The sequence below is a fragment of the Zosterops lateralis genome (genome assembly GCF_965231275.1).
Source record: "Zosterops lateralis genome assembly, chromosome: 3".
Lineage (NCBI taxonomy): Eukaryota > Metazoa > Chordata > Aves > Passeriformes > Zosteropidae > Zosterops > Zosterops lateralis.
The window spans coordinates 37,677,860-37,695,989 of NC_139764.1; the positions used below are offsets into that span (position 1 = coordinate 37,677,860).

General features: G+C 34.7%; 1 protein-coding gene across 9 annotated transcripts in view; it reads left to right on the plus strand.

The window, feature by feature from the left end:
• Positions 1-18,130, plus strand: part of QKI (QKI, KH domain containing RNA binding) — a gene marked incomplete at its 5' end in the record, with an annotated part of 142,902 nt that overhangs the window by 46,154 nt on the left and 78,618 nt on the right. For all 9 annotated transcript variants that reach the window (XR_014589497.1, XR_014589498.1, XM_083856561.1 and 6 more), the window contains one exon: positions 15,797-15,913. Coding sequence is in view for 7 of the 9 variants with exons in the window: in XM_083856561.1 (XP_083712687.1) it covers positions 15,797-15,913 (117 nt within the window). The remainder of the gene's footprint in view (positions 1-15,796; positions 15,914-18,130) is intronic.

Here is an 18,130-nt window from a genome sequence, read left to right on the forward strand (position 1 = left end):
ACTTTGCTTATGAAAGAGTGCTGTTATGGAGGAAAAATAGTAATTGCTATTTGTATAGTAATGTGTTGAGGTCTTCTGATTTGGAAGTGTGCAATTTCTGTGTTTCCTCCCTTCCCATCTTTCAAGGTGGCAAATAAATATATTTTTGCAACTTAGAATTATAAAAGACTGAATAATTCAGCATAAAATCTGTTGCCTTAAAGGGATGAAGAATTTTGTCTAAAGTTCCAGTAACTAAAAAAATAAAACAAAGTGATTACTGAGCACCTCTTTGCATAAACTTGAGTATAACCTCAAAGCCTGTTTCTGCAAAGTCATTTTTTCCTTTTGAGAGGAAGGAAAAGTGACTGCATTTATTTGGTAAATTCAAAAAAGAGAATAGCATCCTTTAAGTACAAGAATTCCATCTCTGCTTAGTATGTTTAACTATAGTATCACTATCTGCAGTGGTGCTCCAACTTAAATGTATCTTTCTCACTTCTAATTACTGAGAAATGGAAGTAGTCTAAAGCTAAATTGCCAACTTTAAGTGCCTTGGGTAACGTCATCTGTAGTCACATCTAATTAAAAGGTATTATTATGGAAATTAGTTGTTGGACTTTATATCCTGAGGATCCTTTGTTATTGGAATATGAGTTTAATGATGTAAACCGTGAGGTTTAGGGGGCACTGCTGGATCCTACAGCTCAGTTTTGGAGACCGATTTACACACAGCACAACTTGTTAATTCTCCAGATAAATGTATCACGATTTCCAAGTAGAGCATGGAATTGAACAATTTGTACTCATCTCCTGGTGTTACTGAAACTGATGTCTTGTCACTGTTCTGAAAACCTCATCTTAGTGAATAGGATGAAACAGATTATTCACTATCTCGCTTAAGCATGCCTGCTATTAGATTGTTCACAGGATCTGATTTCCTGAGAGAGTTTCTGTTAACAATCTTTCAATTACTGTTTAAAGGTTTTTATGACCACTTAAAGGAGGGAACTACCAAATGGTTCTGTGGGCCTTTAAATAATTGCAAATGGGAATCTAATGATAACAGAGATTCCCATTTTAAAACCATGAAATTGTTAATTTGTCTATCTTTACAGCTTTCTCACTTACGTTGATAATTCTAAGCAATTTAAAATCCAATTATTTCCAAAATACGACAGTAATTAGATTAGTGTTTTTACATGAACAGAACATGTAGCATAAAAAAAATAATTTTGAGGGATATTATTTTAGTTATTTGAAGTGGAATTGAAACTACCCAATTAAGATTCTCTTAGAACTTGTGCAATGAGGAAAAGGAAAATTGTTAAAAACAATATTAAATTGAAAGAAAATGTGGCTTTAGTTTATATTATAATCTACAGAAAGTATTGAGGAAAGCAGAGGTGAAACAAATAATGTACAAACAAGAGGGGGCTTTGACCTATTAGAAGAAACAATGTTGCTAATTAAACATGCTAAAAAACCAAATTGCTATTTCGCTAAAGATCTAAAGGTAATATTTGTGCAAAACAACTACGCCATTTATAAACGGTAAAAATTAGTGCAGAAGTGGTGGGAGGGAAGCAAAACCCAAAAGGCTTTTTGGTTGAGTGTGTTTGACAAGGCATGGCTTCTGTCTCTGGTAACTGATAAGGTCTCTGCTTTGTTGTTGGGTGTTCTTGTATCTTCTGTGTGCTGATCCAGCCAGCAGTGTTGTCAGCTCAGTGAGGAATGTCAGGAGCAAAAGGGACATTAAATAGTTGACACTGAGGGATGGCAGTAAATGAGATGGGAGCTAAATATATAGGTTTGTGACATTCTAGCAGCTGGCTAAAGTCCTGCTGTTTGTTGCTTGTGTGTACTAGCCTTAAAAAGGAAGAGAATGCATTGTAGCACCGAGAAGAAAAAAAACAGCTGGTGGCTTATCAGTCAGCCCTAATGACAGAGAAGGTTAAAGAGTTTGGAAGGACAAATCTTGTAAGAGCGCTTTTATTAGTTACATGAAATTTTTAATATAATATGAGTAGTTTTATAAAAGTACTCTAAAACTTGGCTTGTTCAGTGTAAAAAAGGCATGAATGCTTTGTTTGTTGTCCAAATAAAATTACTTTAAAATTTTGCTTATTTACTTTAGATTCAAGCAGTTTGTTAGGCGATTTTTATAGTAACTTGCTTTTGATGTTTTCTTGCTCCATAATAGGACTCTTGGAAACAGTTTGATATTTGATTAAGTATCTTTGAGTTTTATGCATAATTTGGAGAAAAAAAAGGCTTATTTTTTAAATAGATGAAAGCATGAATGCCCTCGAATGGTAAAAATTTTATATATCTTAATCCTCGTCTTTATTAGAGAGATAGAAAAGTGCTGTGTGATTTAAATACGATTTTATGTTTGATGGACTTTCAAAATGAAAGTTAATGTTTGGAAAATTCTGTGTCTTAATTGCTTAAAAGCTTCATATTTGATGTGTAACTTACAACTACATTTAGTTCTTGCAGTGAAGGCTGTTTGAATGTAAGCTTTAAATAAATACAGCACCTCAGTCAAAGACTAGTCCTCCTTGATACTGTTCGCTGCATCTTCATGTGTGAGATTTTTACAGTTTCTTCTCAAGAACCTGTTTAATTCTTGAACCCAGACTTGATTGTTACTGTCTTAGAGCTGACTCAAAGAGAAGTGAAGAGCAAAACCTCATTTATGGCTCCTCTGCAAGTAAAGTGGCAGTGAAGAAGCTTTTCTGTCCTCTTTTGTACTCACAGGGAGTGGCTGTGTTGGTGACACTCTGATGCTGGCATATCTGATGGTTGATATTCTGTGTTTTGTTCTCCACTACCTTAATGGTTATATTTTTGTGTTTATGTGATGAAGAGATTATTTAATGATAATTTGTATGTGTAAGTTGCTTACAGCACAGCCGTTCTAATTTACCAAAAGAAGCTGTGGGCTAAAGTTGTGAAACTGTAATACGACTTAAAGCCTTTAGTGGAGATGACTTTCCCCTTTTGTTTTTAGTGTTCCTTGTGCTGTGGCATGCTCTGACAGAATGGGAAGAGATCAGGAAATTCCAGATCTCCTTCTCTTAGCAGGAATTGGTCTGTAAAGTTTGTTGGAGTGTTTGTGGCATCGAGGTGTAACTGAGCAGCTTAGTGTCAGCTTTTACTAGACTGCAGCAGTGATAGCTGGGTCTCATTTGTCTTAATGTTAAAAGCTGGTTTTCTTCCTATTATAGGAGCAGCTTCTGCTTGTGACAGCAGTACTGTTTTGAGATAGTCTTGCATTAATTTATGTGTTTGTGTAAGTTTTTCTTCTCTATGGTATCCAAAAGTTCAGGTGGGTTGTTCATAGCAGGATGATGCACCAGATAAGGTTTTCAGGCCGTGAATAAAAGAGATTAGAGAGATTTGAGCTGCTTTGCTCAGGGAGTTTGATGTATTGTGTTCAGGCAGATGGACTTTTTTATATGTAGGTCTGTATAGAGAGATTTATGGCTATGGAGCTGTATAGTAATTTGAAAATTTTATCTTGTGTTTAGTACATGATGCCACTTCTGAAATGCTGGTTCCCTTTTTTAATTAGCACAGCAGCTCTTGGTGGATCTTCATTTTGAATTCTGTAACTTGTTTAGGCCAATGCCAATATTACCTATGTGTTACATTATACAAAAATATCAGAGTAAATATTAACAGAACTTAAACTTGCCTTTATTCCTTCTCTATACCTGATGCAGTTTATTTATGGTATTAGCTTTTTTCCAAGCGATGGTTTCACTCTGCACAGTAAAAAACAAAATTATACAGCTTTTATAGCTTTATGTTAGAGGTCAGTAATTTAAGAATTATTCTTAAATTCTCTCTACCTTTGTAGTCTGTTACCTGACTTCTGCTGCTTCTCTTGAAAGGAACTTAGAGTGCAACATCTTCAATGTTTTGAAATTTTTTGATTCGTTGATGATATAATGTAAGGTGTTATTGTGGCATTCATTTTCACAAAAAACAGAGATCTCCCTTTAGATTTGAATTGCTTTCTACCTTCCATCTGAAGGTTCTATTATCTTAATGCCAAAACTATATGGTGGAGGTGTAATTTTTCTACAGGAAAATCAAATAAAAATTGTTACTCAATAGTAGGACAGTAAAGCTTCTTAGTATTCACTTAATTTTGAACTAAATGGTAAATCTCCTGGCATAAATGTTTACATCTTGGGTTAGTTTTTAGAAAACGAAATTGAAAAGAATATTGAGATGTGGTAATTTGCCAAATCGAGAAGATTAGGATATCTATTTTTTTGGTATGCTGTTGGATAGATTGATCTTCAGATCAGTCAAAAAATTGCTGAAGAAATCATGCTAGCTCTTCATCAGCTAATCTGGGAAAACAATGCCTTTGAGATTAAAGGTACTACTGTTGTGTTAACATAGGAGTTGCTTTTTTTTTCTTTTCCCACCTGTGGTAACACATATATACATGGTGTTTAAAACATAAAGTGGAATCTTCTTCCCAGAGGAGCTGAAAATACATTTTTCCGGGAAGACTGTAGTGGGTCAATGTTGTTTCAGTGGATGAAAATTAAGTTGGCATCCTAGATAACATTTTGAAGATACTGAATTTTGGATATACAGAAATTACTACATCCTGAATTTTTATGACTGTATTTTGATGATGAGTTCTGACAGATACCTATTTCAAACAGATGATAAAAGAAAACTGTATGTTGGCTTCTCTGATTAGTTGTTATGCATTCAGCCAACTAGGTGTAGCTATTCAGATGCTTCTGTCACATTAATTAGCATTTCAATGCTAAAAATTAAGTTTCTTTAGACAAATATCTAGCTATCATTGTATTTCATTAACATTTTTCAGTACCTATCAGAAACAACACCAAATATTTACTTTTAATTTACTCAGGTCCTCCTTTAATCTGCAAATTTAGAATTTGGAGTAAAAAAAGTTGTATCCTTCAGTGTGTTACTTTTGGTTTGTTGTTATCTTTTAATCTGTGCTTTGAGATTTCTTTGTTCTGTAATTAAGAAAGCTGTATTACCATTATTAAAATGACCTGGAAAGCCAGCCTGATTTTTATTTTATTTATTTCATTTTTTTTGGTCTAATGTATTTACATGAGGTTTGTAAAGCTGTTAGTCAGTTAAACATGCTCTCAAAGCCTTCAGCAGAGGTTATTAGAGGTGAATGATGTGGATTTAAAGGATTTAGTAATTCATTCTAAATCCCAGCTATACTTTTAAATGCATTTTTTCCTTCTTTTTGTTTTTGTTTTTGTTTTTTTGAAGGAGCATTTTAAGCATTAGGATGTGGTCTGCTGGGTAAAAATGATATTTTATTGACATCACATGGATAATCTGGTTTGTGTAGCTTACAGCTGCAGTGATCAGAAAGATTCTCAGCTTTTGGAATGATCACTGTATCAGTGTCTGATATTCTGCACAGCCAGGAACAAATGCAAATAATCTGTAATAATCTGTAATGGGCAAATCAACTCTACCAACAAAGCTCTAACGTTGCAGAATTATTGTATGTAAATTGTGGCACCCTTACACGACCTGAAGTGACCCTACAAGAGAGCTGGAGAGGGTCTTTTAGGACAGGTCAGGGAGATTGGATATAAACTGAAAAAAGTTAGAATTAAATTAGATGTTAGGAAGAAATTCCTCACCCTTAGGGTGGTGAGACTGTGGAACAGGTTGCCCAAGAGAAGCTGTGGACGCTCCATCCCTGGAAGTGTTCAAGGCAGGGCTGGATGGAGCTCTGAGCAACCTGATCTGGTGGAAGGTGTCCCTGCCCCTGGCAGGGGTTTGGAATTACATGATCCTCAAGTTCCCTTCCAACCCTAACTGTTGTATGATTTTATGAAATGCAGTAAGTTGATATTTTTATTTTAAGGTGGTTATGTTGCTGTGGTGTTTGGGCTTTAATTGTATATGGTGCTTCATAAAAACAGTTTAGTTTTGATTTTAGCAAGCAAAATATATCTATTAAAATTAATCACCCACTTAATATAACCTCAGTTTTCTGAAATTATATGGTGTGCTATTTATTTTGACACATTCCAGAACACAACTGAATTATTATTTAATTTGTTAAATAATGTTACAGTGCCCGAATACAGATACTAGCAAAGAGAACTTAATAGCTGAATAGGATTCAGGGTTACCCTTTGAAAATTTAATACTTGTGGTTCTAGTAAATAACAGAACTACTTGAAGTGGCAAAATCTTAAACAATTTCCAATTTGTCATATTAAAAAACTCCTAAAAGTTCTAATTTATTGTGCTGCCTGTTTTAATGTTACTTAGAGAATATTATCAGTAAAAAATAATAGATTAGTAATTTTTAGGGTGGACCAAACTGTTTGTTATGATAATCCATCCTCTAAACCGTTAGACACGTAATGCTGATGTCGAAGAAGGGAAGACAGCAGTTCTTAATCCTGTAGAGAGAACAAGGTGCTGCTGTTCATCACTCATTGTTTACTATCTTCTTAATAAAGTTTTACTGGAAAACATAGATACATTTGTATCAGCATTTCTTATTAAAGATCATATGCAGAGTCTGTGTGGGTATGGTCTGTTCACTGACTGTCCAACGAATGCTAAATACTGTGCTCAGTTTTTGTGAGCCAACTGACTTGCAGCATGTCTGTGTTCATTCAAGAGATTTTATTCGGTTGTGAACATAATGTGAACAATTCAGTGTTTGAATTGTGCTGATGGCACCAGCTTTCTAGATGAGGTGAGTTAGAGGTTAAACAGCATTGAGGCAGACTGACTCATGCATGCCATGAAACATAAATACCCCAGTACTTACAAGAGAGATTGAAGTTGTTCTCTGCTGCTCCACATAGTGCTTACTAATAAATTTTATAATGTTTCTGGAGATCTTTCTCTTTTCTGGACATCCTGTAGAATCTGAACTGTTGTAATTGACTTACGAAGCTGTGCTTGAAAGCCCAGTCAAATATAATATAAAGGAATTTAACATGTTACCAAAATTATTCCTACAGTAACTGCATTATGTAATACTTAAATGTAGTTCTGGGAAAGAGTATTAGTTCCAGATATTTGTATGCAGAGAAATCATTTTCTCTGTTACTAGCCAAATTTTTCATTGGAACCTCTGCAATGAGTAATAGGCAAAACCTTTCCACTAACGTGTTCATTTTCCTCCAGATGCTGATATTTTTTGTGTATTATATCAGACTTCAAAACATTAAATGTCAGCTTTGTTCTCCTGCTGCACAAATACTATGTTTTAGTAATGTATTACAATTATGTTCATATCCTTTGTTTTTGCATTAATACATATTTTACGGATGTTTTTGAACTAGACCAAGCTGGTCTTACTCCCACAATAATTACCAGTTCTTTCCCATAATGAAACAAGTTATTATCTGGCTTTGATGTTGAAAAATGATTAGGGTAACTGAGCTAGAACTAAGAAAACACAAACTCAAAATGCCCCCAACCCTATAATCTTTGTTAAAAAAGTATGCAGTGTACTAAATAAAGATGGAACCAGTCTGAGTGCATTACATACGTACTGAAAATTATGCTTAACCATTTAATACACTAAGGAAAAGAAAAAAATCTTTTCATTATCTCTCTTCTAAGATGTTGTTCTTCTCTTTGTGACCACTCAAATTTTAGAGAACTAGAATTACTTAAAATATTTTAGCTGTACTGATCCTTTTATTAAGTGTTGGGGATTAAATTGTTCACACTTGAAGTAATCTCAGAGGTAGTTCAACAGATGTGCTAGAAGTTTTGATTTTGTTTATCTAGCACAAAAGTGCTGATTGAATATGTGACAGATCCTAATTTTCTGATGGTTGATATTCTGTGTTTTATTCTCCAGTACCTTAATGGTTATATTTTTGTATTTATGTATTTATTTATGATGAAGAGATGATTTAATGATAATTTGTATGTATAAGTTGCTTACAGCACAGCCTTTTTAATTTACTACTTAACTTTATCACTTAAATGCTTCAATAGTTCTCATTTAGCTTTGATTATAGTATTAAAATGGCATATATCAGATACACACAGCAAATGTAAATGGATATATCTGACCTAAGCAGATTATACGTGTCATGCTGATATTCACTGCATGTGTACTTTGGCCTTTACTTGATGACTTTGCTTAGAAAACATGCCATATTTAGGGATGGAGAGAATGTTTCTAATGCATTGCTGTCTGCAGCAACTTTTCTATTACCAATAGTAGGTGGGTTTGGTAGAGACTTGGGGAAACAATTTCACATGTTGTCACTAGCAGTCTTAACAACTACCTAAAGTTAGTTTGTATGGAAAAATTAACTTCAATGTTGTTACTATTGTCTGTGTTCACTGTATTGACAATGATAGTACCATCTGCTTTGTCAGCTTCTTCTCTCTTTAAAATCTCATCAGATAATCTGTTTTTCTTAACTATATTACAAACATGCCAAATTCTGCCAGAGCACATTTAATCCTCAGACTGCATGTTAATGCAGTTAATGAAAGACCTCACAATTTCAGCATTATTCTTAAAACCCATATTTTTCCCTCTTGATTTCTGAAATGTATGCAAGTGGCTGGTTAGTTGAACTTGGCCTTTCTTGGTTTTAGTTAATCTATAATGTGGTCAGTGAGTAAGTTGTGTATGGTATGCACTTGTTCTTCTCTGATAGTAATTCTTACTGCTTCAACAAAAGCTGTGCAGCTGTTTGCTTTTAAGTGTGGTGTTGAATCCCTGAAAATACTTTTAAAAGATGTTAAATAAATATATCTGAGGTTTTGTCTTCATGGAAGAAGAAATTTTCTGTTCTGTTAATCCCAATCTACCAAAAATGTAGAGGTATCTTCTGTATGGGAGGAGATAGTGGCAGCAGTTTAAAGTATTGGAAGAAAATATTTTGACTGAAAGAAGGAAGTGGGGGCTGTAAATGTTAACTGGAAGGTTATGTATTTAATCCATGATTGCTATTTTACTGGCAGATATAGGTGTAAGTGCTCGTTCTCTTAACAGTATGTGTATGTATTTGTACACTTCCATGGACAGAAATACACATCACTGCAGCTGTGCTTGTGGAAAAAAAGCCCAACTAACCAAACATCCACCCCTCAGTAAAACCCAAAACAACAGAAAACCCCAAAGCAATAACCAAAAGCCAATTTTTTGACAAAGTTACCATTGTGGAAATAGTTACATTGTCATGATATATTAATGAAATAAATACTGGAAAATGTTATCACTAGAAAGCTGTGTAAGGTACAGTAAATTGCCAATTTGTCATTTCTTTTTTTCCTATAAAATGCTTCAGATTACTTTCTCAGAAATTCATTCTCAAAGGTACCTATCTATAATTTTATTCTACAAGATTTGTTTTCTATTAGACACTAAACTACCTAACTGAAAGTATACAATCTTACAGTTTAATAGGCTGTATTTTGTTTTCTAATATCTCAGGTGGTTTTATACTGGTTTCAAGTTAGAGGCTTTCAAAAAATCAAATCAGCTATGTGTATCTGATTTATTTTTTTTTTATGATTATCTAAAATTCGGCTGAGAGCAATGCAACGTTTTCTAAGAAATGCAGAAAAATAACTGTATTACCAGTATCATAAAACAATATTCCTTTAAAAAGAAGACAGTGAAAAAAATCAAACCTAAATTTGCTAATTTTAGTAGGTCAGTGAAAGCTTTATTGAATTCAGAGTCCATTCTTTTATTTGTTTTGTCAACATAGTGCTATTTTTTATCTTCTGCTTTAGTATTTCTAATTTGTTTGCATATAAACGTTACTTTTAAATGCATTAGCTGATTTTCTTTGTTAAAAATATGCATGAAAATACATACTTGAATTTAATTGTATCTTTAAGAAATTTATTAATCCTTGGAGTAATGTTAATCTTGCTCACAAAGAGTACTCACATTAAACAAACATCATTGTGAGTGTCATAGACATTCATCATGCTTTGTTTTGAGTGCCTTTGTTGTCTTGAAATTCCTTTGTGTGTCTTCATTACTCCATTTCCATGGTTGGCATTTTAGGCTGTGACTGTCAGATTAAGTTACCTTCTAAATGGTCTTGGAGTATGACTCCTGCCATCTGAAGACATAGAAAGTTTCTTCTGAAGTGGCTAAACTCACTGCCAGCATTGCTGCTTAAGAAAAAATCCCAGATGTTCTCCATTATAACATCCAGTTTTTAGTTGCTTCTTAACCATGGCATATTTTAACCACTGAACTATGCTGAGTCCTGGTCTTCAGATGCTTTTTATTTCGTGTGGAAATTCATATGACAGTGAAATGGGCAGGAAATGCTGCTCTCCATGTCTTCAAAAAGCAAACTAACCACCAGGACATTTTAAACTACATTTTTGGGATTCTTTATTTTGTTTAAATATCAGTATATAATCTGAAAAGTGATTTGCCCATGGAGAAGGCTGAATATAAGATACAGTTTTCTCTCTTGATGAGAATTTCACTTTCAGCCGGCAGTTATGTCTAACATAGAACGAGGCTGTAAAATAAAACTAGGGAAAATATGGATAAGGGAAGGCAAGGCTGCTTGCAAACTGATTAAGAAGTCTGAAGTTTCTGTCCTATTGTGATTTTTAAAAAAAGGAGATTATATTAAAGGTAATCTCAAAATGGAGAACTTGTTTTCATATATGACATAGCTATACTGAGTCTGCTTTCTGCAGGAGGTTAATAATTAAATAACATCATCAAGAATGGACATGTATGGTTACAAGTACTTAGTTGTAGTAATTAGTTTGTTTTGATTTTTTTTAAAGGAAATAATAGTATTTATGTAATTTTTCTAAGCTGGGGATTAGAAGGTGAAACCAAATACTGGATTACGAGAAACATACATACATTGCACAGCATTTGTTATGAATCATTAATAAAGAAAAAGCTCTTTTTTTGTGTGTGTTTATGATATTTTTCTGAATTTAGCTGCTTATTTTTTCTTAAAGTATGCTTAAAGTCAGCATGAAGGGTAGAGCATCTTTTTGTTATAATGAGGAAGTGCTGAGCTCTTCTTGAGACTTTCCTTAAAATAGTGTTTAGGCTGGATATGAAAAGTACTCAGATACACATTGTACCTAGGGAATATAAAAGCTTTTTAAAACTTTCCTTGATTTCCTTAAGTTGAAATAGACTTGAAGAATAGTTTATTTTGGCTGTTTTTCCAGTGATAAGTAACTGACTCTGCAAAAATCAATGTTTAGTAAGTCACTGGAACATTTGCTAATAAGATGGTAGAATAAATGAGTTTTTAATTGAGTTAAATAATTGTTCAATCAAATGCATGTGTTTATGTTCTTTCTTGCTAGATTTGGATATTTCAATCAAATTGGATTTTTTTCAAATTCATTTCCCTTAATAAAGAATTTTTAATAAGTTTAATTAGTTCTTGCCACGTCATATTTTCATATTTCAAAGGAAAACACAAAATACAAAAGTCACAATAGTAGTATAAAATTTAGTACTACTTGTCTGCACAAAGTTCTTCAGATTTTGACATGCATGGAAAGATCCTTAAACACTGCATTTCCCATACTGTAAAAAAACAGACACACTTCTTTGTAGTCTCTTATTAATCAGCAGCTCTGAGTCTCTGGCATGGTTCATTCTTACTTTACTACTTTTGTTCTGGGCGTGGGAAAGATGAGAACTATAAAAGTGCCTGGTTTGCCTAGGAAATAATTGTTCTATGAGTAGGGAATACAAGATGTTTTTATCAGGGAGGTTCTTATGCAGTGGACTTGTTAGGTACACGCATTTCCATATCAAAATTTTGTTGACTCTTGGGAGTGTCAATCACTGTAGAATAATCATAAATATCCCAGAGTGGGTAGAAACATTAGGATTTGGGGCTGCTTTTTTCCTCAATACATTTGTTTCTGCTTAAACACTTTAAGTTACAAAGGTCCTCAGGTGCAATCTTCCAAGATATGCTGTCTGTCTCTTTCCTTTAAAGGTGTATGTTTTGGACATCTCAAAAAAAAAAACCAAAAACAGCTGTGTACATACCAGCAAGGTCCAGTAGTGTTTTGTACATGCTGAAAACTTCAAACATGAAAAGTTAGCAAACTAAGGGAATGTGAGGGTGAGGATGCAGAGAAACAGGCAGAGAGAGAGCAACAAGGATGTAACTGGTTGGAACTTCAGCACCTGAGCTCCCCTAAGCGCTTGTCATTCTTAGCTTTTAGGATGCTCTGGAGTTTGTGTGTCACCTTCTTCTGGAAGTTGTTTCTTTAGTTCTAATTTTGAGTTTAAGAAGACTTGAGCACGTGAAAGTAAAACTCAGAGAAACGATTGGGAAATACCACTAGTGAAAATTTTAATACAAAAAAATATATTGAGTGTAGAGAGATATTAATTGTTGTGGAAGGAGAGACTGACTTCATTTGATTGCTTTTTCTGTGTTGTTGATGTAGAAGCAGTTAATCTTAGCTTGAGCCACTTCTGCTTAATTTTTAACATAATCTCACTTTTCAACATGTGTGAGGTTAGATACGTTATATATATATATATATATGCTGTTGTAGAGGGGCATAAAAGTTTCATAGGAATATAAAACTAGGGGAAAGGATCAAGGCTGAGATAATGGAAAAGAGTATTTGGGGACAGTGAATGTTAGAAACAAACATAAGAACTGAATTTTGAGGGAGGGAAGGAAACAACTTGGGATGTCTTAATAACAATGTGGTTTATAAGATATAATTGTTCTGAATAACATAACATTGTTGAGATTTCAGTAGAAGTACTGCCTTGTCTAGGTGTCCTGCTTTTAGATATGATCAAATTCTAGGGCCCAAGGGGACCAATGGGAACAGGCAGGGATTTGGAAGGAATAACTATACAGAAAGACTCCAAGTGTTAATATGTACGGTTTGGAAAGCAAAAGTGGGGTCGAGCTGCCTTGGAACAATTTGTGAAAGCTCTTTATAAGAAGCATATCCTGAGAGTAACTTGTAAAGGAACTGGTTTAACATTTAATAGATTGTGTTGCAGTTTTAAGTCTGTGATTTCTCAACTAGAAGTTCTAAATAATGTTCAGACCACGTGGATAAAGTTGCAAACTTGAGGGTAATACACATTCCTCCCTTTTTTTTCTTTGTATCCTGTATAGTTCTATTAAATTTATTTTTAACCAAAGTATGTTATTATTTTTCTTTTACTTACGATCCAAATTAATTGAACATTAGAGACTGCTGTTTTGCTTGAGAGATTGAGAATATTACAATAGTCAGCTTGTGTGTTGGTTAAAATACTGATTTAAAGTCAGCTTTGGAGTACTGTTTTAGCATTATTGGTGGAATGGCATAGATATCCAAAGTTATAGTGTGCAGAAGTGTGGTTGTGGAGAAAAGCAAGTTAAGTTCATGTTCATGTTTGACAATGGTACCATTTTGGTATTAAACATAAAATGTGTGACATGTAAAATTTTAATAATATTTCACACCTGAACTTTATTACTAGTAACTAGTTCATTGCTTTATCAAGGCTTAGTGTGTGTTTCTTTAATTTCTTATGGTTCCCAGTTTCTGTGTGTGTTCACAAGTTCATTTAGTCTCTACTCCACACCCCCTCACCTCCCTGTAGTTGATTCAGACTTCATAATATGTCTTTGTTTTCTGAGCTTGCAATACTAAATAACTTTGGGAGTATATATTCCCAGAATAGTTTAGCTGCTGTGAAATGTTGTTAATTTTCTTAAAGAACTTTAATTTGCTTGCATTCATAATTTCTGCTTACTCTTAAATCATTTCTGGTCTTTGCAGTTTCATAAGGATTTCAAATACGTTGAGGTTTAGTACTCAAGCCCAATTTTAATTAGCTGAGGAAATGAAAGCCAACAACTTCTTCACAATTCCATTGAATAACTTTGTTTACAGGGATCTAAATATCCAGAGCAGAGTGTTACAGAAGAGTTTCTGTTCTTTTAATTCCTTCTTCGCATGTAATGCTCAGTCTGAAATTTCTTAGTTTATCTGTTGTTTGAGCTGGTGCTTCATCTTTGCACTGCAGTTGTCACAGAGTACTGCTCTGTGTTCTCAATGCTACCATCACTTAGTGGTTTTTTTATTTATGTCATAATTTTCAGAATGTGTTGAAAATAATGAAAGAGAAAAAACTCTTGAAAATAACTAGGAAATAAAGTTACATATGGCTGAATGGGGGTTTCACTGTGTTGAGTGTAGGCGAGGGCTGTCTGCTGAAGTCAGCCAATTAAACATGAAATGCTTACTTTATTTGTATGTACAATGGAATAAATGATACAGCTTACAAAAAGTGATGTGCTTTTCTTGTGTCTGTATATACACATAAATTTTTATATATACAAATATTTTATGGATGTGTCTGTGTATGTATGTATGACAATACCATATGTTTTAAGAAATGTTGCCCATAAAGCCTAAAATAAACATGTAAGAGGCCTCTACCCATGGCATGGGTAGATGTTGGGAAAGATGGGACAGGAAGGACTTATGAATATGACTGTATGGTAAGGAATACTGTAGATGTAAAACCTGAGTGAAATTGGAATGAAAGCCAGTTTTGAGATGTGTGCATGGCAGGCAGGAAGACGGTGATTAGCTGAAGATGGGAAAACAAAAGACAAGAATGTTGCCTTTCCACCTTGGCAAAGACATCCAGGAACAAGTGCATAAGAAAGAAGTCTATAGAGTTTAGAGTATAAAATGACATGGTGATGTAGTAGTTCTTATAGGCTGCATGCAAAGTTTGTAGGTTTTGTATCTCACGCCGATTGGTCACTGTAAATTAGAATATTCAACACAAAAAGAGATATAATGTATTGGAACAAGGTGATAGCCCTCTTCTCCTCTCTTCTCCTGGCTCCCCTACCTTTTTCCCTTACCTCTCTCTTCTCCTGGCTCTCCTACCCTCTTCTCTGGCCCTCTCACCCCTCTTCCCTCACCTCTCTTGGCCCATCTCCTCTCCTCTCTCTCGCCTCACTTGCTCCTGTTTTCTCTCCATGTTTTTCCCCTGCTCCTACTCCGTTTTTACCCCTGAGCTCTCTTCTATCTCTCTCTCCCCCCATTCTCTCTTTAGGGCTTTGCTTCAGCCAAGGCTGGTGGCTGAAGGCAAAGCCCTCTTTACCCACGACCCTTGTAATAAAGCCACGTGTTTCTAGAACATCTCAGGTCTGCAAAGTTCCTTGTCCCTGCCATCCACAGAAAATTTCTACAGGTAGATAAAGTGGAGTTATTTTCAATGTCTTTGCCATACTGAGTGCAGCAGAACCACATGGAATGAGGAAGGAGAATGGTGTCTGCAGGCTCCTTAGCAAGGAGCAGCTGAACAGTGAGCCCAGGGGCCTTTCCCAAAGGACTGGAGCTTACCTGGCCCCTGAGCATTCCTTGCATGGAGTCTGTGCATGGCTGATCCTGCACCCAGCCCCGCAGTGTTTCCTTGCCATGGTGCCCCTTGTTGGCCTAGGGATGAGCATGGCTAGACACATTTGTGGTGAGGGAGAGCAGCTTGGAGTTTCTGTAAGAGCTTTACAGAACTTAATAAGGAGGAAATTAGGACTGCCACTGATGCAGACTACCTGATGTTGCATCTAAAAGACCTAGTTTCACCCCGAAGTTGGGGTCAAGTGGTACTTAATGTATGAAAATGGGACCTAACTCTTTTTTCAACCTCAGGCATTTAGTGTGGTGTCCGAAGCCATTAAACACTTGATATTTTAAGACATAGGAATACATCTTGTCAAATTTTTAACTAATTTTCTTTACTTAATTTTATAGAAATTATTTATTTTTTTTCTTTCAGTTTAACTTTGTTGGAAGAATCCTTGGGCCCAGAGGACTAACAGCTAAACAGCTTGAGGCAGAAACAGGATGCAAGATAATGGTCCGAGGGAAGGGCTCAATGAGGGACAAAAAGAAGGTAAGGTCTTGAAGAATAGTGTAGTTTCAGATGCATAATTTTGTTTTCTAATGGAGGATAAGCTCATGTCTCTCATTCTTGCTTGTTGTGTTCTTACTATTATGCTTTTTTGTTATCTAGCATCTTACACAGGCATAATAAATAACATAGGCTGTCCTGAAGAAGTAAAGTGTACATGCTCCATAATTCTGCAATTGGGAGTCTAACTAGCAATTATAAAGTATTCTTAAGTAATAAATAACTTAAAATTATGTCCTATTTCACAAGGTAAAGGTAAAAATTGAAGTTAAATGTATTTTTCTAGGAAAAAACTGTTAGCCTCACAGGTCTTATTAATAAGTTCTTGTATTGAATTACCAAAGTAATGATTTTTGCATGGAGTGTGGATTGGACAAAAAGAGAAGAGTTAAATGTATTTCTGGCAGTCACTTCTGTCTGAGTGAACCAAAAAGCACTGTGTTTCTGGTTTTGTTTTGTGTTCAGGTGAAGTTGGAAAGTAATTAGGGCTGTACTTGCCTTGTCCTGCAAATATACATGCTCTTCCCATATAAATAGGGAAACTGTGTGATAGAGCCTTCCTGAATGTCAGGTTGCTCTCATGGCAACTCTATTTTTCTGGGTTTATTTTCTAGCTATTTCCCTCTACCTCTGGCTACTGCTGCTGAAGTTACGTCAACAATCTCCGCTGTAGTTTTGAATGTTTTCTCTTTGTTCCCAAAAATCCAGTTTCTTTTGGTTCTTTGATACATAACAATTAAAAACAGTTAAACGTCTTTTCCTTCCCAGAGCTTATAAATGTGTTACCTTCAAATTCCATTTAATGTCTCTTGTTTTCATAACCTGCTGTGATGCTGTCAATGTCCTTTGTCTTTTTCTACCATTGTTGTAGGTTTTGGAGTTAGTGAAATGTCTGTTAGAGAATCACAGTGGCCGAGGTTCACTCCTCCGGCACAGTCACCATGTCCAGGTTTCCTAGGACCAGCTTGGGGAAGTATTTTTGGACTGTTTTCCCCTATTCCCCATGACTTTTGTTTTTTTTTTTTTAAATTGTATTTTTTGACAATTCACAGAAGATTAGGCAGTGGGAATTAAACACAAAACTAGAGGTTTTGTATTTAAAAAAAGATTAGAAGAATTGAGACATCAGGTTTTTTTAAGTTTAGTGAGAGAACAACCTTCAACAAGGACAAGTATGGCAGATCAGATAAAATCTTGTACACATTAAAAACTAGAAATTGATCCAGTCAGCACTTGAATGCCCGTTACAACTTTGAAGTTAGTTATCTCATAATTTTTAAACATAAAGTACTTGACCATTGATAATTTAATGATATAATACTGCAGTTAGTGTGGAATGTATTTGAATGATATCATAATATTATAATGTATCTATATACTCAACAGTATGATGTAAGTTGTAAACCAGTGTTGAGTGCCAAATAATTTTCTTGAGAAAACTGATTTTCATGCCATCCATGCTTAATATTTTCAGCTCATTTGCTCTCCTGAAGTGATTTGTGTTGGTCATTAGTTTACATTTTTCAGAGCAGACTTTTTGGTGCTATACCACTGTTGATGAAATAGGAAGAATTTCACAATCCTTGATTATGATGTTTCAATTAGATCTTTTTTGTAAAAATAACGATTTGGAAGCTGATTTAAGACATGATTGTTACAGACAAAAGAAACAATGAGTGACATCTGTCAGTCTGGGGCAGAAGTACACGTCTTACTGTTGACTGTTGGCTCTGTTCTTGATGAATTGTACTTACAGGTGAACTCCCTAGTCTTGCAGTGTATTTAGTTATAACTACCTTTTTTCATTTTCTCAAATGGCTTCTCTCTTTGCAGGTTGTACTTCAAAATGCTAATGAACATCAAAGTATAAAACACAGAAGTAATACTATTTTTTTCATGGCAGGTTAGGATACACTAATTGTTTTTTTTAAACCATTTCCTTTCTCTAGAGTCAGCATTTTTTAGAAAAGTCAGTGTTTGGGATTTTTTTCACTGAATAGTTTTGAAATTTGGAGGAGATAAGAGATGCAGGTTATTTTTTAATGTGTATTTTGTCAGTATAATTTATACCTGCAAACCTGATTACCCAGTGCTAATTATAAAAGAAAGTTTATTGGTTGTGGGAAGGAATAATTACTAAGGCAATGTCAATCTTACACGGAAGCTACATGGTACTGAATACTTGGGTAAACTGCTGGT